Consider the following 21,928-nt stretch of genomic DNA (forward strand, 5'->3'; position numbering starts at 1 on the left):
GAGGGAGGGAGGGAGGGAGGGAGGGAGGGAGGAAGGAAGGGAGGGAGGAAGGGAGGGAGGGAGGAAGGGAGGGAGGAAGGAAGGGAGGAAGGGAGGAAGGAAGGGAGGAAGGGAGGAAGGAAGGGAGGAAGGAAGGAAGGAAGGAAGGAAGGAAGGAAGGAAGGAAGGAAGGAAGGAAGGAAGGAAGGAAGGAAGGGAGGAAGGGAGGAAGGGAGGGAGGGAGGGAGGGAGGGAGGGAGGGAGGGAGGGAGGGAGGGAGGGAGGGAGGGAGGGAGGGAGGAAGGAAGGAAGGGAGGAAGGAAGGGAGGAAGGAAGGGAGGGAGGAAGGAAGGGAGGAAGGAAGGAAGGGAGGAAGGAAGGAAGGAAGGAAGGAAGGAAGGAAGGAAGGAAGGAAGGAAGGAAGGAAGGAAGGAAGGAAGGAAGGAAGGAAGGAAGGAAGGAAGGAAGGAAGGAAGGAAGGAAGGAAGGAAGGAAGGAAGGAAGGAAGGAAGGAAGGAAGGAAGGAAGGAAGGAAGGAAGGAAGGGAGGGAGGGAGGGAGGGAGGGAGGGAGGGAGGGAGGGAGGGAGGAAGGAAGGAAGGGAGGGAGGAAGGGAGGAAGGAAGGGAGGGAGGGAGGAAGGGAGGAAGGAAGGAAGGAAGGGAGGAAGGAAGGAAGGAAGGAAGGAAGGAAGGAAGGAAGGAAGGAAGGAAGGAAGGAAGGAAGGAAGGAAGGAAGGAAGGAAGGAAGGAAGGAAGGAAGGAAGGGAGGGAGGGAGGGAGGGAGGGAGGGAGGGAGGGAGGGAGGGAGGGAGGGAGGGAGGGAGGGAGGGAGGGAGGGAGGGAGGGAGGGAGGGAGGGAGGGAGGGAGGGAGGGAGGGAGGGAGGGAGGGAGGGAGGGAGGGAGGGAGGGAGGGAGGGAGGGAGGGAAAAGAGCAGGTTTTGAAAAGGTGATGGCTTCATTTTCCGCCTGGCTCCTCCCTCAGAACCCCTTTAATGGCTGCTTAGCATCTCACAGGCAGCCAGAAAATGTGAAGCCTTTAAATGCTTTCCTTATGACAGAGGTATTTGGGGGTAGAAAATCTGAGTGCCACGGAGGGAGCTCCACACGAAGGGAGGAACTAGAGCCGAACAATCTTTTTCTAATTACCCTAATAGAGAGCCATTATCAGAGCTGCTCTGTGCCCCACTGGGGAAGAAAGTTATGTTAATAGGAAACAAAGATACCGATCCTCTGGAGATCAAAGCCCTTTTTACGATGCTGCTGTCATTATAAAAGGCTTTCTGGTGTAAGAATGGTGCTTAGTGGACAATGGCTCCATTGTTTGGCATTTATTTACCTTCTTTAACCCCCCCCCACACACATCCAACAAAGCAGACCTAATGCAGCCGTTATGAGGGCTCAGATGTCATGAGAAATGTTTCACTGTACCATAAAGCAGCAGTTTTCAAGGCTGTGCTGCAGTTTGCTGCCTGCAGATGTGAAAAGTTCCACCGTGCAAAAAAAGAGAACTATGTGGGACGTGCCAGCAATGTGCCCTTGTGGGCAAGAGAGCCACTGGCAGCCTGGGGGGCAGCAGGGAAAGTGTGGCCAGCAGGTATGGGGAGCTTCTGCTGTCTGCTCTGCTGAAACCTCACCTGCAATACTGTGTAGTTTGGGCTGCCCAGTTCAAGAGAGGCAGGGACCTGCTGGACAGAGTCCAGCAGAGAGCCACCAGGATGAGTGGGGGACTTGAGCATCTCCCCTCTGGAGAGAGACTGAGAGCCCTGGGGCTGTGTAGTCTGCAGAAGAGAAGGCTGAGAGGGGATCTGAGCAATGTCTGTCAATAGCTGAGGGGTGGGGGTCAAGCGGAGGAGGCCAAGCTCTTGTGGGTGGTGCACAGCAGTAAGCCTTTAGAGCACCTCTGCTGTGCAAAGGGCTTTCCACCCAAAATCGTGGTGAGACTCACACAATGTGTCTGGTTTGTATTGTGGCTGCAATGCTGCACTTCAGTATTGCAGCAAAATGCACTTTTCAAGGCCCTTCAGCCTGCCTAACTGCTGTGGGAATACTTTACAGATAGATTTAATTCTCAACAAGGAGCAATGAATCCAAACTGGGACAGAGAAGGTTTCAGCTCCACAGGAGGAGAAACTTCTTTGGAGTGAGGGTGCCAGAGCCCTGGAGCAGGCTGCCCAGAGAGGCTGTGGAGTCTCCTCTGGAGCCTTTGCAACTCCACCTGGATGCACTCCTGTGTGGACTGCCCTGGGTGCTGCTGCTTTGGCAGGGGGGTAAGACTGGATGGTCTCTGGAGGAGCCTTCCAACCTCTACCATTCTGAGGAACCAAAATCTGCTGAAATTCACTTCAGTGCAGGAGGTTCTTGGCAAAACCTGTGACTCCCACCCTGGAACAGCCTGTGGGCTCTCTCACCTGTTTTTTTCCCCTTTCTCTTTATGCTTACTTGCATCCAAAATTTCAACTCTAAAGAGCTTCCAAGCAGCCTTTTTCCTTTTGTGTTGATGCAGCACTTAGAGCAGTGGCTGCTGGTCTGTGATCAAAGCTCTGAAGTGCTCTCCTAGTCCAGGTAATAACAAAAGCAGGGAGAGATCAATACCGAGGACACTTCACCTTTGACTCACAAAATTGATCTCTTACTCGTGTCAAACCCTCTGAGGAGGTAAAAATCATCGAATCACAGAATGGTTTAGGTTGGAAGGGAGCTCAAAGCTCAGCCAGTTCCAACCCTCTGCCATAGGCAGGGACACCTCCCACTAGAACAGGTTGCTCAAGGATTCATCCAAGTTGGCCTTGAACACCTCCAGGGACCTTCAAGATGATCAAGCCCAACCTGTCACCCAACACTACCTCATCAACTAACCCACGGCACCAAGAGCCTCATCCAGTCTCCTTTTAAACACTTCCAGGGATGGCAACTCCACAAAGTCTCTGGGCAGCCCAATCCAGTGCTAATAACTCTTGCTGTGAAGACTTCCTAACATCCAGCCTAACCCTGCCCTGGTGCAGCTTGAGGCTGTGTCCTCTCCTTCTGTCACTGCTTGCCTGGGAGAAGAGAGAAACCCCACCTGGCCACAACCTCCTTTCAGAGCACAGACACTCTACATCCACAACAGGTTGCTTAACCACATTTGCCTCCCTTTTGATCCAAGTAACCCAAGACAAAGGCTTTTTATTTCCCAGGTGGTCAACTCTGTGTTGAAACTCTCTCTCTTGAAACGATCCCTGTCAAAAAAGCTCACCTGTATTAGTATCACAGTATCATCAGGGTTGGAAGAGACCTCACAGATCATCAAGTCCAACCCTTTACCACAGAGCTCAAGGCTAGACCATGGCACCAAGTGCCACGTCCAGTCCTGCCTTGAACAGCTCCAGGGACGGCGACTCCACCACCTCCCCGGGCAGCCCATTTCAGTGTCCAATGACTCTTTCAGTGAGGAACTTTCTCCTCAACTCGAGCCTAAATTTCCCGTGGTGTAGCTTGAGGCTGTGTCCTCTCATTCTGGTGCACTGCACTTGGAGCTACTGAACCCCATCCCATTGGACTCTGCCCATCTGTTCAGGCGGTCAAGGTCCCGCTGCAGAGCCCTTCTGCCCTCCAACTCAGTCACATCTGCCCCCAGCTTGGTGTCATCTGCACACTTGCTGATGACTGACTCCATGCCCTCATCCAGATCATCTATGAAGCTGTTCAAGAGGATGGGGCCCAGCAGTGCTGCCTGGAGAAGGCTAATCCCCACACAAACCAGGCCAAGGTGAGCTGTCTTTAAACTGTTAAACTTTATTATAAATTAAAATTTCTTTACAAAAAAAAATTGCACATAATTGAGCACTCTTAGGTTCTGCTGCACTGGCATTTGCAATAGGTTCTGTAAATCTTCAAGTTTAATAGTCTCTGCCGTGAGTCCAATGCAGGAAAGGGCAGTAAGCAACCCTCTTAGAGCCTTCAAGTGCAAGAAGCATACTTGTGGCCACGGCAGTTACACTTCCCTTAAGAGCAGCTGCTTTTTTTTTTTTGTTTTGTTTTGTTTTAAATCCTGTAATGAAAAAGTCTCAAAAAAAGTTTTTTTTTAAAAGAAAAAAAAAAAGGGGAAAAAAAAAAACGAAAAGGAAACCCAAAAGTGGACTACTTGCTTTGTACTGTAAACACAGCCCAGTCAAATTAAGCCCAAACACAGAGCTCTCAGGCATCAGCCAGAGTGTCAAGTGAGTAAGGGCAAACCAAAGGGAAAAGGAAAGGCAAACATAAAAGAGGACTTGTCTGTCATTTGGGTTAACCATACTTACGTAGGCGGCGTTATCACAATCTGGCAGGGCCCAGAAGCAAGGCCAGACAGGGAGTTCATTTCTCCAGAGGAGGGTCAGGTTAATTGTTTCCAGGTTGAAGGAAAGCAGACTGGAGACTCGATATGCTCAGCAATACTCATCTGCCTTACACAGATGTCAGGCATGGAGCAGCCTGAAGAATCATTCAACTGATTTTGGCATTTAATGGGGCTTAGGGCTGACCATGCCCAGCGTTCAGTGATTCTTGCTCTCTGTTCTGTAAGTGTTTAAATTTAAAAGCTCATCTAGGCTGACTCCAACCTCTTGGCACTTGGAAACTAGTTTTCTCAGGTTATCAGTTTTACCTCCTCCTGATGCTTCAAACAAGAGTTGCTGTAAGAGATGGGGAAGCAGATATAAGATTTAGCCAGAGCTTGAGCATCACCACATCTATGGATATGGGATATGCAGAGAAATTTCAATGAAACCTCAAAACTGAATCATAAAGAGAAAACATTACATCTTTCCACAGTGTTGCACATAGAGGTAACTTCTGAAGGGCTCTCTGATATAAATGGTGGACCTGTAAAATAAAAGACAGGGATTCAAAAGTCAGCACAGCTCTGGGCACTCCAAGCCAAGCGAGATCTGAAGCACAGAACACTCAAAACCATTTTTTTTCATGTGGTTTTAAGAGAAAAAAAGGTTTCAAAGTCAAGCATTGAACTGCTACTAAAAAGCAAAGGCAAGTTTATGTCTGACCTTAATTCTGACCCTTGTGTGCACATGATTAATTACATGTGGGCATTCTCTTTTCCTTCACGAGACTCTTGCCTCATTCATTGCACAGGATGGAGCACGCTCAGGGAATGAAGCAGCTCACTGAGTATTTCTTTCACCACTCAATATGTAGTCTCAAGGTCTTGCTTATTGTGTATCAGCTCAACCCTGCAATGAAAATAACTGTTTCATAGGCTTTTGTTTTCCCCTTCAACAGCTGCCTATCTGTGCTTTAACAACCAGGATGCATCTCTGGAAAAACAAAAATGGGTTTACCATTTTATGGTTGCAAAGAGAGGATCAAAATGCTTTAAGGTAGACATTTACTCAAGTCTCCTTCAGCTACTGGTATCTAAAGTGCCAACTTCCACCAGAGTGATTAGGGGAAGTATTTGTTGGTATTTCAAATTGTTGTCCTATTTCAGCAAACTTTTACATAACCTCTCAAGGGACTGACAGGTTCTCCAAGAACAGGAAATCCAGAATCTGAATCACAATTCAGCTTCAAAACCGTATTCTACTTGCTTAGGAGAAAATCCAGTGGTCTGGAATGGCCACTGATTTGTGTGAACAGTTTTAAGTGCTCACTGCATCCCAAACTAAGCCCTCCCCACCACCAAAAACCACCCAAACAACTGCACTTTGTGTGCCACCTGAAGCGACTTTAATCCACGGCATACAGTTAGTCAGGTGGCCGCAGAGGAGAAGCAGGAGGTTTCTCCTGGGTGTAATCCAGCTTTGGTGTTTCACATATGCCTTCACTGGCATTAGTTCACCTTCTTTAAGGACCCTCTTGGTTTTTTTCCACTCGTTTGAATTGTGTTTGTCTAACTTTCTAACTAAGGAGAGCAGAGATGTTTATGTCACCAAGCCTCACTACAGGCAGTGCTTTAAAATGCAGTCCATCTAATACAATGACTGAAGCAGGGATCTGTGACCAATTACAGATTACACCAAACCATTAACACAGAGACAGAATTAAGGTTGAAGAGGCAACCATGCCTTTGGTATCTCCTGACTTTGAACTGTTTGCTATCTTACAAAGCAAACTGTCTGCTGGGAGGGGATGGTGTTCTTTTTAAACATGCTAGAAGACAGCGAAAGAAGATTTGCTCTGGGAGTCTGGCAACAGCCAGGCTGCCCACTAGAGATCACTTAAAGGCTTAATACTGCTTCAAAAGAAAGATTACTGACAGCAAAAAGGATGCTGAGAATCAGACACTACAGGAATGACACAAGATACAGCAGAGAAGTCACTCGGAACACCACAAACAAGTGATGAGTCACAAACTCAGGGCCTGGTGATCTCCCCCAATGCACAGCAGCAGTGGCAAAAAGGTATTTTGAAAGTGACAGCAGCAGTATCAGGAAGATCCTTTCTGTTTGAACTGCAAACTGACTCAGCTGCTGTGCCAAATACCTTTTGTATTTGTACATACAGTGATAAAAGTGTTTTTCTCCCTCAAGCACCAGAGTAAACTTGTGACTTCGGGAGAAAAACAAAACCTGATGTGTTTGGTGAGCTAAGGAGTGACTCAGCAGAGCACCTTCCAACCACTTATAAAGGCTCCAGCACAAAAATCCTTCCTTCCACCTACTGCATTTTGTGGCCTTTCAGTATCTGAAAGGGGAATCCAAGAAAGCTGGTGAGGGACTTTTAGGCTGTGGGGTAGTGGAATACTGTGTCCAGTTCTGGAGTCCCTATGACAGGAAAGATCTGGAGGTGCTGCGAGGGGTCCAGAGAAGGGCCAGAAGGATGATCAGAGGGCTGGAGCTGCTCTGCTTTGAGGACAGGCTGAGAGAGTTGGGGCTGTTCAGGGTGGAGAAGGCTGCGAGGAGACCTTATTGTAGCCTCCGAGTATCGGAAGGGGACTACAAGAGGGCTGGGGAGGGACTTTTTAGGCTGTCAGGTAGTGACAGGACTTGGGGGGAATGGATCCAAGCCAGAAAAGGGCCAATTTAGATTAGACATTAGAAAGAAGTTCTTCACCATAAGGGTGGTGAGAGACTGGAACAGTTTGCCCAGGGAGCTGTTTTAAGCCTCATTCCTTTTAAGGCCAGGCTGAGCAACCTGATCTAGTGTGAGGTGTCCCTGCCCAGGGCAGGGTGGTTGGAAGTGGATGATCCTTGAGGTGCCTTCCAGCCCTGACATTTCCAGGAATCTCCTCCAGCTAAAACCAAACCAAACTAAAAAGGAAGAATGCAGTTCTCTCCCCAGCTGAGGGGAAGACACACATGAATACTATGCACAAGTACTCGTGATACACAAACAAAACATTTGCTCCACATGTGAGAAACATCTCTGGCAGTCAGGGTAGAATGGATTACATGTTGAGTACTTCAACTATCTAGAAATACTGGGTTTCAGGGGTGCCCTCTGCTTTGGATAAAGCAGAGGGATGAAGTTTCACAGGCTGTTACAATGACTCATTTTAGTAAGCTGTGTTGACTTACTTCTCTTTGTCCCATTAGAAAGCATTCGGCAGCAATGGCTCTGAGGAAAAGAAATATATACAAATATTTATTCTTGCAAGGTTTTCAATGCCATTAGTGGCAGAACACTGACTGTGAAATGGAATCAGAAATTCCTTGAGAGCAAACTGACTAACTTCCACTTATGTTAGTCTACAAGGAAAAGATAAAAATAGCCATTTTTTAAAAACAACCTTACATGAGCAAGACATTTCAGTGGTTTCCCCATTATGAACAAACACTGAAGGAAAAGATCAGTTCAGCATCACTGGATAATGGAGATTACTGCTATTGTGATATATAAAGGGGAGGGTAGAGAGGAGGAGACAGAAGTCAATAGTTGAATTCAAAAGGCAACTGGTAAATACATCAGTCATAATTCTCTGCACAATATCCATCCAGAGAGGTTTCCCCCAAGAGGGGAAATCCCATTTAACTGTCAAGAAGTGACAGCATCTCTGTCTGTGGTCCCAAACCACTTGATAAGAAGCTACTGGAAGAGAGACTTCCGGTACAAGCCCAACTGGAAGGACGTTTCAGATTTACCTTTGTGATGCAAACCTTACAAACAAAAGCACTATCTATGAAAACAGATGTATGACTGTTGCATTACATTTTCCAGATGGCCAGGCATGTTGGGATATTATATGTAAACATCTTGGCTTGCAGTTTCAGGATTTGAACATTGCTCTCCTCCCAGTATCGCAGCAGCAGTCTGTAAAAGGCATTCATGAGAAAGGAACACTGCTCTAATCACTGGCAACACACAACCAACCCAAAGATATGGACACATTACACAAAATACCTTTTATCTCATCTGAGCCAACAGTTGCAAGCAGATAAAAAACACCCAAGCTACAGCATTGACTGGATGGCTCACAACAAAACCAAACCAGCTGAGGTACACCTCCAGACAACAACTGAGTGTGAAATCAGAGAGAAAACAGGACCTTGGCACACTGCAAGATGCACTTCTAGCAGGCACAAGGTAACTGCACGTTTGAAAGGAGGCTGGGGACATTGCTCACTCAGTTCTGCTCACCCATTCCATGTAGCATCTACACTGCCTAAGGAAGCCTAGTTCCATCTGGACAGAATCACAGCTTGGTTCAAAAGGCAGCCATGCACCTTCACGTGCACCACCCTCTGCCCACAGCCTCAGACAGTCCTGCTGGGAATTCCTTGGGTCACAGCTGATGACCAACAGGAGAAATGTTTGGGGACTTTCATGGAATGGTTCAGGGTGGAAGAGACCTGAAAGCTCAGCCAGTTCCAAGCCTCTGACATAGGCAGGGACACCTCCCACTAGAACAGGTCATTCAAGGCCTCATCCAAACTCGTCCTGAACACCTCCAGGGAGGTTGTGAAGCACAGAAGCACAGAATGGGATCAAAGACACTAGTGAGCCCATTTTCATTTGTTCTGTGCTGGACCTGTACTTGAACACTTCAAAATTTCATTGTTTAATGACCTTTATCTCTCATTTCTCAATACCCTTGACCCTGGAGTACTGTGTCCATCTCTGCAGCCCTCAATACAAGAAGGACACTAAGCAGATGGAGCAGGGGACTGGGGCAGCTCTGCTACAAAGCCAGGCTGAGGGAGCTGCAGGTGTTCAGACTCAAGAACAGAAGGCTCAGGGACACCTAATAGCAGCCTGCCAGTATCTGAAGAGGGCTGCAAGAAGGCTGCAGAGAGACTGTTTGCAAAGGGCTGCAGGGACAGGATGAGGGCAATGGCTTCAAACTAGAGCAGAGCAGATTGAGACTGGATGTTAGGAACAGGTTCTGCACTATGAGGGTGCTGGAACACTGCAATAGTTTGCCCAGGAAGGTGGTTGGGTCCCATCCCTGGAGATATTGAAGGTGAGGCTGGATAGGGCTGCAGGCAACCCAATCTAGGTGGGGATATCCTTGCTGAGTGCAGAGGGGGTTGGATTGGAGGAGCTTTGGAGGCCCCTTCCAGCCCAGCCCATTCTAGGATTCTTTGATGACATTCTGACCATTTGTCTCATGTACAAAGCAGAGTGAATTCCCAGCTAATGAAACCCTTCTGTGGATAGAAAAGAACCTGTCAAACCCAAGAAAAACTGAGGCACAATTTGCCTCAAGCCACACACAATACTCTAAGAAGAGTTTTGCTTTGATGGCAGAAAGCAAACAATGCAGGCCTTGCAAAAAAACCCAAGCAGCTATGCTAATCAGCTGTCTGCCTTGAGTACAAGTATTGGTACATACCTCAGTGCAAGTCCAGGATTAGCAGGCATGGTAGAACAAAACCGTTCCAAGGTTTTGGAATGTTGAGATTTTGGAATGCAGCTCAAATAAAAAAGAATTACCTGCAGGATTTGAATTGTAAACATTAATCCACCTTATAGCTGCCTCAGTCTGCTAAGAACAATGGAATAGCAAACTAGGAGTGTTATGACTGAAGTGAGTTACCATCTACAAACTTTATAAACTAAAAGCTATCCCCCAAGGGCACAAAAAGCAGTTTGTGTAACAAAACCTTAGTGTCAAGTTGCTAACCCCACGTATCTGAGTCCTTTTTTTAGCCTGCATTCAGTGAGCCAGGAGAAATGCACTGATGTTAACAAAGCAGGCCCAGGTTTTCTATAAGCTTTATTGAGTCTAAGTGCTCAACTTGCTTTTCAACTCTTCCTTTATTTCTTCTGGTTTTTAATCACTGTAATTTCTATGCTCAGAGCTGGCAGCTTAAATACTGATTCCACCTGACAGTCTGCAGGCTCCTCTTGCTCAACGACTCTTCCCTCCAGTACACACTAGTAAGCAGTTTGTCACTAAGAGCTACATTCACAGTATTATTATGCCACCATGGAAGTTTCTCTTTGCCTTACACATCCTTTACTCAAAAGCTCACTGCTAGATTGCCTCCTGTCCTCCTCAGATACTTGCTCATTTTCCTAACTCTCAGTGTTCATCTACTACTGCGAACAAGGAAATTAAAGGTACCTGTCTTGCTGAAAGGTCAGGTCAGCCTGTTTAATTCAAACTGTCCACAGACACATTTTTACCTTATTATGAAACTCATAATTGGTCCAATAATCAGCAGTACTAAAAGGAATTGGGTATCGTGTGGGGACTGTAACCAGACATCTGTTCACTAGGTCAGTAAAAAGCTTGAATTCTTGAACTTTGTTGTTGGATCCAACAACTTTGCTATTGATAAAAACAAGGTAACTGGAAGAAAAAGAAACAAAAAGAAGAAGAAAAAAAGGATGGTTCTGGTAGGCTTCACTTCGTTTGGAAATTAATTTACTTTCCTCCCTTAAGAACTTACTCCAGCCAGATATTCTGAACAATTTCCTGCTGCATCACTGCCCCCAGAGCTGCTTCGTAAGCATCCAGCGCTTCACCGACACTGGCGTAAAGGGACTGGCACAAACTGTTTGTATTGAAAGATAAAAGTGTTGTATGTCATAAACAATGCAGCTTCTTATTCCTTAAGAGTAATAAACAATGGAAGAATCTCCTAGTCTGAGACATAAGGAAAGCCACTCTTGTCAAATCAGTCCATAGTGCTGCTGAGCTATCACTCTGCTTACTGAACTGAGAATGTCTCAACTGCAGGTAATAAGGAATTAAAATGGTAACCACGCAGTTTAAAATGCAACTCTGAAATAGAAGTTAAGTATGATGAACTGTCTTCCACTCTTGCAAAGAACCATTTTACTAATCCTTTTAATAGGGATAGTCTGGTGCTGCAGAATGAAGACAAGTCTTGAGCTTGTGCTTCAGGAAAAGTTCCACAACGACAAATTCCTAAATCAGATTAAATCCACTTGAGAAATGGTCTTGGTCTGTGGCAAAATTTCTAAGTCAGATTAAATCCATTTGAGAAATGGTCTTGGTCTGTGGCAACAAAACTGAGTGTTCTGAAATGTGGAGATCTAGGGTAGAAATACCCTGATGATGTCAGGAGTCAAAAAACAAATCTAGACCAAAATATCACCGACCAGAAACCAACTGACCAAAAAGCCCCCCAAAAACAACCCCCTCACCAAATAAACCAAAAAGACCAACCTGACAAGGACATTCAAAAAAACTCCTCACAACACAGCTCTTGGGACAGGCTAACAAATAGGACCTCACCAAACTCACAGGAGTAACAGATATTCTGTGGATAAACCTTATTTGGATGCATAAAGTAACAGTGGAAAACACAACTAAGGCTTTCAGTAAGTCCCAAGAGGAAAAAATTGAGACTCATGAAGATGAAAGCTAGAGAAATGTCCAATATGCCTGGGCTGTTGTTGAGACCTTGCTACAGAACTGCTGCTCTCAGCAGTCATGGTGCAAGAAATGCAGACTGCGTATACATGACAAGGATCTGTCCCCTGAGCTATCTCTTGCAGAGAAAAAGGTCACTGCTGCATTGCTTTGCTATGGAGGGGTCTGTGCCTAGTTCCAGCCTTTATTGACAGTAGCTCCATCAACAGCTGAAACAGTGGCTCAGGTGACACAGGGAGAAGAGGGCTAAATGAAGTTAAATAGAGTGGGCAAAACTGAGGTAAAACAAAAAGGAGACAACTGAAAGAGAGAAGCCAGAAGAGCAGCACTAACAACGTAAACCAAAAGTAAACCAAACAAAATCCTCCTGTGAGATGGACACACCTGTTCCTGTCCCATTAGGAGAGAACTCAGACAAGATTTCTCAAGTGGAGAATCAAAGCTTCATGAAACTGTCTTTGTTGTGCAGCAGGCAAGGAAGTTGTTCTCTAAGGACCCAAATATACCCTTAGGCAAACAATGAATGTTCTGCTTTTGGAAATGCAAAAGTCAGAAATGTTCTGCTTTTGGAAATGCAACAGTCAGCCTCAACAGCTGCTTCTCAGAAATACTTTAGAAAGTCTCACCAGTAGATCTGCCACAGATATGGGATTTGCTGGTTTACAACATCATCTGTGAGATGTTCTTTATAGAGAGGTGATGCAAATTCAATTGGCATTGGAAAATTCAAGAGGTATCTACAAGAGAAAGAAGGGACAGCATATGAGAATATCCCTCCATGTGGAGTAGATCTAAGTGGTCACAACATTTAGCTCCAAAATTCAGTTCATGAGACATAAAGACACTTTCTCCTAGATTTTAGTTTCACTCTGTCCAGATACAATTCACACTTCAGCTTCACATAGAAACAGGCAATGCAGAAACCATTTACTACCTCATTATGTTGAAAGTTAAACGCTGGATTGTATTTCAAACTTCCTCCTTCCCATGTCAAATACATTAGGTAAGGAACCTACACTCAACCAGCTAACCTGCAATGGCAGTGCTGATGTGTGAAGTGTCCCTGTCCACAGCAGAGGGCTTGGAACTAGATGCTTTTTGTGGTCCCTTCCAACCCTGACTGATTCTAGGATTCTAATTCAATGTAAACAGGAAGAAAATGCAACACCTGACTTGGAAATGAAAACATCTCAAAGACTCTCATCTGTTTTAGTAGAGAAGGTCTTTCTTTGAAGTCAGAAGCATCTATTTTGACTAGTGGGAACTTGCTTATTTCAAAAGCTCAGGAGGTCTCTCAGGTGCCAAAGTTCAAGAGAGAATCAGCAAGCTAGATATAACCTGTGCCTTTTCAGCAACGAGGTCTTTCCCAAGTCCCTTCATAGTGTGAAGGGGCAAACAACATAAAACCCCCTAACTCCAACCTCTGGCATGCATATGATTGATTTTCCTTCCTGAAATCCAGATGTTCATGTTGCTGGCTGCTTCACACTTAAATGTTTGTGGTTTAGTGTATGTGCACAAACAAGCAGCACAAGCCTTAAGAACAACCACAGCACTTTTCCTCTTCAGTTCCAGCAGAACATGCCAAGCTAAGAAAGGAGTTTAGATATTCTAGACTGATTTGGTTTTCCATAAAATGGCAATATTCTGGGGTGCATTAAGAAGAGTGTGTCCAGCAGTTCCAGGGAGGTTCTCCTTCCCCTCTACCCTGCCCTAGAGAGGCCACACCTGGGATACTGCAGCCAGTGCTGGGCTCCTCAGCTCAGGAGGGACAGGGAGAGAGTCCAACAGAGGGCTGCAAGGATGCTGAACGGACTGCAGCACTGCCTAATAAGGAGAGGCTGAGAGCCCTGGGGCTGCTTAGGCTGCAGAGGAGAAGGCTGAGAGGGGATCTGAGCAACGTCCATCAACAGCTGAGGGCTGGGGGTCAGGAAGGGAGGGACAGGGACAGCCTCTGCTCACCTGTGCCCTGCCACAGGACAAGGGGCAAGGGATGAAAACTGCAGCACAGGAGGTTCCAGCTCAGCAGGAGGAAGAAGTTCTTGAGTGTAAGGGTGAGAGAACCCTGGCACAGGCTGCCCAGAGAGGCTGTGGAGTCTCCTTCTCTGGAGCCTTTCCAGCCCTGTCTGGATGTGTTCCTGTGTGACCTCCTCTGCATTCTCTGCTCCTGCTCTGGCAGGGTTGGACTGGAAGCTCTCCAGAGGTCTCTCCCAACCTCTAGCGTTCTGTGAGCCTGTAACATTACTAACATTTAAACAAGGGAAAAAAGGAATCTTCTAAACATACCTTAAGAGATCCATGGGACCATGCTGTGGACATGTGTTCTCAAAGAAAGCTGCCACAAAATCTTGCAACAGTGGAAGAATACTGCTTGACCTTTCCTGGTTTGGTCGTTGTTTGTTTAATAAAAACAAAATCAGACAAAAAATGGTAAGTAAAATTGAAGCACAACAAATAACAAGTGACAGACTTCTGCAATGCTTCCCTGTCTTAATTCTCTCAACAATTAAGTCTCACTGGGTCAGTTATCAGGTAGAAGAGAAAAGTTGAAATCTTGTTGTTATGTCTATTATTGTTGCTTAATGATATTAACATAGGATTACTACTACTACAAATGTATAATTTTATGCCATTCCTTTGATTACCTTTAATCAATTCACTCATCTTGCCAATACTATTTTTCCCCATCTACACAAAGGAGGTACTACACATTACACAAATATTGTGGAGGTTAAGCAATTTGGTAATTGAAATAGGCTCTAGACAACCTAATCTAGCATGAGGTGTCCCTGCCCATGGCAGAGGGGCTGGAACTACATGATCCTTGTGATTGATCCCTGACACTGATTCCATGAAACAATAAATAAACCCCAGACTTAATAAGGCCAGCAAGCCAATAAATTGGGATTTGGAGCATTACCTGGGAAACAAGGAATTTACACAAGTGATAAAAGATCTCTGCACTCTGGGGACTTCTCTCAAAAGCATCAATCCACACTTTGTAGGCATTATCACTCTGCTCCATCTGCAAATACAAGGTGGCCAAACTCTCCAAGAGCTGACAGTTGTTAGGGCAGAGCTCCAGTAAAGATCTACAAAGTTCTGCAGCAGATTCCCACCTTAAAAGAGAAGTGAAGGTTAAGTTTTCAAAGCAGCAGAGGTTGAGTACTCCAGTTCAAAATGTCTTGAAACAACTTACCTTTCGAGAAGCTTCAGCAAAGCTATCATGTTTCTGTAGAGAGGAAAGCAGACAGCTATTCTCTTGTCAGCCTCAAGACTTTCATCAGTACATGTTTTGACTGCATCTTCAAGACAAAAAGCCAAAATCAAGCCCTTAGACATCTATGTCAAAGTTATGTAAAGCCTTAACATAGAAAAAAGTCATTTCACAGAATGAAAATGGGCAAGCTACTTCTATAAGGACATGGAACTGTTGGAGCCAGTCTAGAGGATGTTAGGAAGTTCTCTGCAGTGAGGGTGGTGAGACACTGGCACAGGTTGCCCAGGGAGGTTTGATCCCGTTCGGTGCTTCTGTGCTCCACAACCTCCCTGGAGGTGTTCAGGACCAGGTGCTTCTCCACTGCTCTGTTCAAGATGGATTAATCTAGGGAATATTTCCAGTGTCTATACAGTCACTGCCCTCAAATGTTAAAACTTGGGTATTTCTTCATTTACAAGAAGTGAGTAATACTTTAGGCAGTTTACCTCCTTCATCTTACCTTCAAACATAGCTAACAGAGCCTCAGGATCGCTCTTCACGTCGTGAGCTGTTTGCCATGGTATCAAAAATGGCTCTTTGTTCATGATCCTTGAAGGACTGACATTAGCTGGATCGTAGAGCTGGCCTGGGAGGGTGCCAAACTCCATCAGGTGTATGTATGCCAGCCAAGCCAGGCAGCGGTCACTGGCTGTAAGGCGCTCCAAAACCGTCTGCTCAGCTGCTGGTTTTAAAGCCCTCTGCAAAGGTTAAAACAAAGACACACTTCAGCCATTAAAAGCTTTCAAGGTCCCAGCAAGCCTATGAGGGAAGCAGACATCACCGTTGTTTTCTTGTCACAGCCTACAATCTCTCATTAAAATATTCCAATTAGCCTCAATCCAGCACAAGCAGCTAAGAATGAGAAAAGGAAACAGGAAGAGTTAAGTTTTAATAGTCTCAAACTACCCTCTCTGTTCCTTTTTTGTTCATTCAGTCAAACACTCAGAGCTGCATTTATGTGTACCTCTGTGTTTAGAACAGCTTTTGGAGGGATTCAAGCACCCTTTTGCCGTTTCAGCTGGAGCTAGAACAAAAAGCAGCACCATGGCCTTTACACTACGCTGCTAAGAAAAACGGCTTCGGGTGCAGCAAGCAACAGGCGCCGCCTGCTGGTAGCAATGGGAACAACTCGCAATTGAAACTACAGCAACTGCCACTCGAGAGGACCTGATGTCAGCACTCCACTTCTCACCTTCAGCCACCACTTCTGCTGTCCACAGAACAGCAACAGTGATGTAAATGCTTTCTATAGCCGCAGCAGCCTGAGAGAATTCCATGACTCTGGAGTTCATGGGGTCAAGTCAGACTTAAGAGTGTTTAAATTCAGGAGCAGGGCAATGCTGTTAGATTACATCATACCATGTTCTTGCCCAAGAACTACTAATTTGCTAGTTACTGTAGCATTAAACATTTGACTACCTGAGGCAACACATTACTCACAGGCCCTTCACTGCAGCAAAGTGTGCTACAGCTTATCAGAAGCAAAGCAGTCAAACGGTCCCCTTGGGACCTATTTTGAGATGTGTTAGTCTAGGCTGCTACCTACAGAAGCAAAGCAGAACAGCTTAAAGAATCCCAAAGGTACATCCAAATTTTACAATGGTATCATGTGTCAAAACGTGAGTCTCTAGGAGAATTCCTGCAGCAAATATAGAAAGGAGTTCACACTATCAGAGTCAAAACCACTATGAAGGTGAAGAACCAAATCAATCGCAGAATGTATGGGGCTGGAAGGGACCTCAAAAGCTCATCCAAGTTCAACCTCCCTTGCAGAGTAGGGTCACCTAGAGCTGATCACACAGGAACACATTCAGGCAGCTCTGGAATATCTCCAGAGAGGGAGACTCCACAACCCCCCTGGGCAGCCTGTGCCAGGGTTTTGTCACCCTCACAGTCAAAACATTTTTCTTCTTGTTTCCATGGAACTTCATGAAGCTATGAAAACAATTCCTGGAAGTTACCTGCAGCAGAAGGAGAGCATTCTGGTGTCTTCCTGTAAACAGGCTTAAGTGAACCCTGTACAGGAGAGTCTCCAGCAGCTGAAAGGACACAAGATTTGCATTTTCTTCTCCCCTTGTCACTTCCATGAGGAACTGCAGCACCCTTCCACAAACGTAATCTTTCCCGTCAAAGGAACTCTCCAAGTTCAAAAACTAGAGAGAAATAATTCATATTATTTATTGGTGAAGCTTAAAAATCACATCAATCACAAGCTCCAGAGAATGTCCTTCACCACTTCATCAGCCAGTTCCCTCCCTCCCACATTTTTATAAACACTGAAAATTAAGCAGTCAAAGGTTCACTTTGTAAGTTTAAGTAACAAAAAGAAACAGAACATCTTGGTTTTAACTTTTATCAGCTGTGATGACTTAGAACTGTGAATAACTTCGTTTTCTGAGCAACTTTTGAGTTTTCAAACAGCTCTCAGGACTTTCACTTTCCACTCTGTCATACCTACTGACTTTCTACAGCAGAAAACACACTTACATCAACAATCCACATGTGTTTTTTACTCACTGTCCACCAGATTTGATATGAGGGAGCATATTCCACTGCTGTTTCACACATCTCCTGTATCTCCTCCTTGGTTCCTCTTTTTGAGAAGAGTCTGAGGTAATGACACCAAATCTCAGGATTTTCTTTGTTGTTCTCAAGGGCTCGAGCCAAAACATTTAAAGTAGAATCTAAACACTCAGAGGATGAGCTGTAAAATGAAAGAGTGGTCACACCAGCTACATCAGTAATTACAACTTACACTGTATCAAACATAAAAATGGGGGTTTGAGTAGAATGAAAGAGACACAGTCATGTGTTTGGGGTTCTTTCACAGAATCCTAGAAGGCTCTGGGTTGGAAGGCACCTCCAAAGCTCATCCAGTCCAACTCCCTCTGCACTCAGCAGGGACATCCTCAACTAGAGCAGGTTGCCCACAGTCCTGCTGAGCCTCACCTTGAGTATCTCCAGAGATCAGGCCCCAGTCACCTCCCTGGGCAACCTGTTGCAGTGTTCTAGCACCCTCATGGCAAAGAGCCTGTTCCTAACATCCAATCTCAATCTGCTCTGCTCTAGTCTGAAGCCTTTGCCCTCATCCTGTCCCTGCAGGCCTTTGCAAACAGCCTCTCTGCAGCCTTCTTGTGGCTGCTATGCCACATTTTGGCAGGCTGCTATGAGGTCCTCCCTGAGCCTCCTCTTCTCCAGACTGCACACCCCTCGGTCCCTCAGCCTGCCTCTGTAACAGAGCTGCTCCAACCCCCTGAACATTTTCATGGCCTCCTCTGGACCTGCTCCATCAGCTCCATGTCCTTCCTGTATTGAGGGCTCCAGAGCTGGATGCAGCACTGCAGGTGAGGTCTCACCAGAGCAGAGTGAAGTGGCAGAATCACCTCTCTGGATCTGCTGGCAACGCTGCTCTGGATGCAGGTGCATCCCAGAAGGCAAATCACAGCCTGGGCTGCAAGTGCACACAATGCTGTCTGTTACTAGGAAAGCTTCCATTTCAGTGTTTGTCCTTCAAAGTTCATTAGGTGCAATTATCACAGTGCATGGAAAAATAAGTTTTCCAGGAAAAAAGTGCCAATTCAAACAAGAGTCCAATTTCAAAGGGGTAAGACTCTGTAAGCTGAAGTCTCAAGCTGCTATCATACAAAGGCATTTACAGAGACTTATAAACTCAAGCAGAAATTTGAGACAAAGTAAGTTAAAATATTTTTGTAACACATTGAGCTTACTTTCTGCACTCTAACCTTTATTTCATGTTTTCATGCACATCAAGCACATCTTCTCTACCTCTAACCATCAAAACAACTTTACTCTGAGATAACTACCATGAGATGATACCAGCAAAGTAATGCAAGATGAGCTCAGCTGTTACAAACCACAGAGCTGAACTTCAGCTCATAAACAAGCTTCCACAAAACCACAGAACGTTGCTGAGGTAACATTTACTCTGAAAACACTTTTAGAACTTGCTTTGCATAGACATTAACGAGAGAAGGAACACATCCCACAAGAGCAAACTGAAGTGGTTAACCATGTGTTGTCTGCAGCTTTTCCAGTCCCCTCCATTATCACTGTCCCCTACTAAACCACTCAATTTCTTCAGACTGCTGAGGCAGGGAAGAGGGAAATGGGAGGAGGTGGCTGGTTTAGCAAGAACTCTTCCCTTGGGTTTTCTCCCTTCTTTTACTGGTCTTTGTCCAAATCCACTTACATTTAAAGATTGTGCTTTTCTTCACTATCACTTGTTGGCAATATTCCCCTTGAGTTCCTGCCTTCTCAGTTCTAGCCCTTCTAGTGCTCACGTAGCTACTGATCACAGGATGCTAGGGATTGAAAGGGACCCCCAGAGATCACCAAGTCCAGCTGCCTTGCCAGAGCAGGAGCAGAGAATCTAGCACAGGTCACACAGGAACACATCCAGACAGAACCTTAAAGGCTCCAGAGAAGGAGACTCCACAACCTCTCTGGGCAGCCTGTGCCAGGCTCTGTCACCCTCATAGTCAAGAAGTTCTTCCTCATGTTGAGGTGGAATTTCCTGTGCTGCAGTTTTCATCTCTTGCCTCTTGTCCTGTGCCAGGGCACAAGTGAGCAGAAGCTGTCCCTGTCCCTTCCATCCTCACACCCAGCTCTCTGGTGCTGGCAATCTCAAAGGAAATACTTTTGCTAGATGCTGTATCACATCTTGGCATCCAAAAGCTTCCAAAGACAGTTTCTAGGTGAGTTGAATGTAAGCATCTAAGTCTTGGCAGTATTTAGCTACAAGTTGCCTCGGGGAGGTTGTGGATGCCTTCTGCCTGGGGGGAGTTCAAGGCCACATTGGACAAGGTCTTGAATATCTGAGTCTATTGAGAAACATTGCTCAGACCCCCTCTCAGCCTTCTCTGCAGCCTAAGCAGCCCCAGGGCTCTCAGCCTTTCCTCATCAGGCAGTGCTCCAGGCCCTTCAGCATCCTTGTAGCCCTCCCTTGGACTCTCTCCAGTAGATCCCTGCCCCTCTTGAACCCGGGAGCCCAGAAGTGGATGCGATATTCCAGGAGGGGCCTCACTACAGCAGAGTAGAGGGGGAAGAAAACCTCCCTTCATCTGTTGGACACACTCTTAATGTCCCTCAGGATGCCACTGGCTTTCTTGCCCACCAGGGCACACTGCTGTCCCATGCACAATTTGTTGTTCAACAGCACTCTCAGGTCCTTCTCCACAGAGCTGTTGCTCTCTAGCAGATCACCTCCTAACCTGTATTGATCCACTGCTGTTTTTTCCATTATCCACAGGCTGGGCAGGGACTGGCTTGAGAGCAGCTCTGAAGAAAAGGACTTGGGGTGCTGGGGGATGAAAAGCTCAACATGAGCCAGTAGTGTGCACTTGCAGCCCAGAGACACAATCAGAGCCTGGGCTGCAGCAAGAGAAGTGTGGCCAGCAGGGTGAGGGAGGTGATTCTCTCCCTCTAGTCCACTCTGATGAGACTCCACCTGGAATACTATGTCCAGTTCTGGACCCACTATGACAGGAAAGATCTGGAGGTGTTACAAGGTGTCCAGAGAAGGGCCATGAAGATGATCAGAGGGATGGAGCTGCTCTGCTGTGAGGACAGCCTTAGACAGTTTCGGTTGTTCAGTCTGGGGAAGAGAAGGCTCCAAGGTGACCTTATTGTGGCCTTCCACTATCTGAAGGGGGCTACAAGAAAGCTGGGGAGGGACTTTTTAGAGTGTCAGGGAGTGATAGGACTGGGGGGAATGGATCCAAGCTAGAGGAAGATGATTAGACATTAGAAAGAAGCTCTTCAGCGTGAGGGTGGTGAGACACTGGAACAGGTTGCCCAGGGACGTGGTGGAAGCCTCATCCTTGGGTGTTTTTAAGGCCAGGCTAGATGTGGCTCTGGGTGTGCTAGTTTGAAGCAAGCTAGAATGTTTTGGTAACAGAACTAGATAATGGGCAGTGAAATGAAAACAATTGATGTCAACTTCTCTCACAGTCTCGCTGAGAACTCTGGGAAGAAGAAAGACTTTTTCTCCATTTTGTTTCACTCTTGCTTTTGCCTTCAGACCTGGTCACATCTCATTAACCCTGCTCCTACTAACCTTGCTCCCTAACCTCTTGGCTGCACCTCTTTTCTTCCTGAGAACTGGGGTAAGGTTGAGAGGGCCGGGGGGAGGTGTTGGGGTGGTTTGAAAGCCCCTCCTGGGGACTCAGGTTTCTGGGAGGGGAGCTGTGCTTTTGTATTGTTTATCCTTTGTATATTTCTGTATATAATTGTATATAACTGTATATATTGTAAATAGCTGCTTGTAAATTCTGCTAGCTGTAAATAAATTGCTTCATCTATATTCCCAGGGTCCGTCTGAGTTAGCTGGGGCAAATACAAAAGTGTGGGAGGGGCGGGGTAACCCCCAAACCATCACACTGGGCAAGCTGATCTAGTGTGAGCTGTCCCTGGCCATGGCAGTGGAGGGTGGAACTGGCTGATCCTTGTGGTCCCTTCCAGCCCTGACAATTCTGTGGTAATTTATTATCCAAAAGGAAATTACCCTAGCAGTATGGGCAAAGCACAAAAGCAAATCTAATATCTAGCAGACTTACCCTTCATTTTGATTCAAGTATTTGTAGGCAAGTTTAATCCAAAGCTGTACATCACAGGGGTTTTCTTGGACACTTGCTTCCAAGTTGGAAATGTCATCAGTGTCACTTGTAAAATACCGGACATCATCTGGAGTCACCACAGCATCCAGAGCTGGGACTCTTTTTTTATGTTCTGTGGGATGAGCTGCAAATAAAAACAGAAAGTAAAAAAAAAAAAAAAATCTTTCTTTTCAAAACAGAAGTGATCTGTGTGAGACTGGAATTCACATAAGGAGGGGCATTTAGATAATTCAAGTATATCCTTACTTTCAGAATCAGAACTCATCGGGTTGGAAAAGATCTTCAAGATCATT

The 21,928-nt window shown here is 45.9% G+C and overlaps 1 protein-coding gene across 3 annotated transcripts in view; it reads right to left on the bottom strand.

Annotated features, from left to right (window-relative positions):
- Positions 1–3,734: 3,734 nt before the first annotated feature.
- The window catches only part of ZFC3H1 (zinc finger C3H1-type containing), a 46,772-nt gene continuing 28,578 nt past the window's right edge, over positions 3,735–21,928 (bottom strand). For all 3 annotated transcript variants that reach the window (XM_064166651.1, XM_064166650.1, XM_064166649.1), the window contains exons 21-35: positions 21,576–21,759; positions 17,518–17,704; positions 16,962–17,153; positions 15,461–15,698; positions 14,941–15,046; positions 14,662–14,860; positions 14,028–14,122; positions 12,368–12,478; positions 10,792–10,896; positions 10,526–10,691; positions 9,729–9,829; positions 8,105–8,206; positions 7,474–7,513; positions 4,760–4,822; positions 3,735–4,632 (exon numbers count right to left, since the gene is read on the bottom strand). In XM_064166651.1, coding sequence (XP_064022721.1) covers positions 4,495–4,632; positions 4,760–4,822; positions 7,474–7,513; positions 8,105–8,206; positions 9,729–9,829; positions 10,526–10,691; positions 10,792–10,896; positions 12,368–12,478; positions 14,028–14,122; positions 14,662–14,860; positions 14,941–15,046; positions 15,461–15,698; positions 16,962–17,153; positions 17,518–17,704; positions 21,576–21,759 — 2,027 coding nt within the window. In that variant the 3' untranslated portion in view covers positions 3,735–4,494. The remainder of the gene's footprint in view (positions 4,633–4,759; positions 4,823–7,473; positions 7,514–8,104; positions 8,207–9,728; positions 9,830–10,525; positions 10,692–10,791; positions 10,897–12,367; positions 12,479–14,027; positions 14,123–14,661; positions 14,861–14,940; positions 15,047–15,460; positions 15,699–16,961; positions 17,154–17,517; positions 17,705–21,575; positions 21,760–21,928) is intronic.

The sequence above is a fragment of the Pogoniulus pusillus genome, chromosome 27, assembly GCF_015220805.1.
Source record: "Pogoniulus pusillus isolate bPogPus1 chromosome 27, bPogPus1.pri, whole genome shotgun sequence".
Classification (NCBI taxonomy): Eukaryota; Metazoa; Chordata; class Aves; order Piciformes; family Lybiidae; genus Pogoniulus; species Pogoniulus pusillus.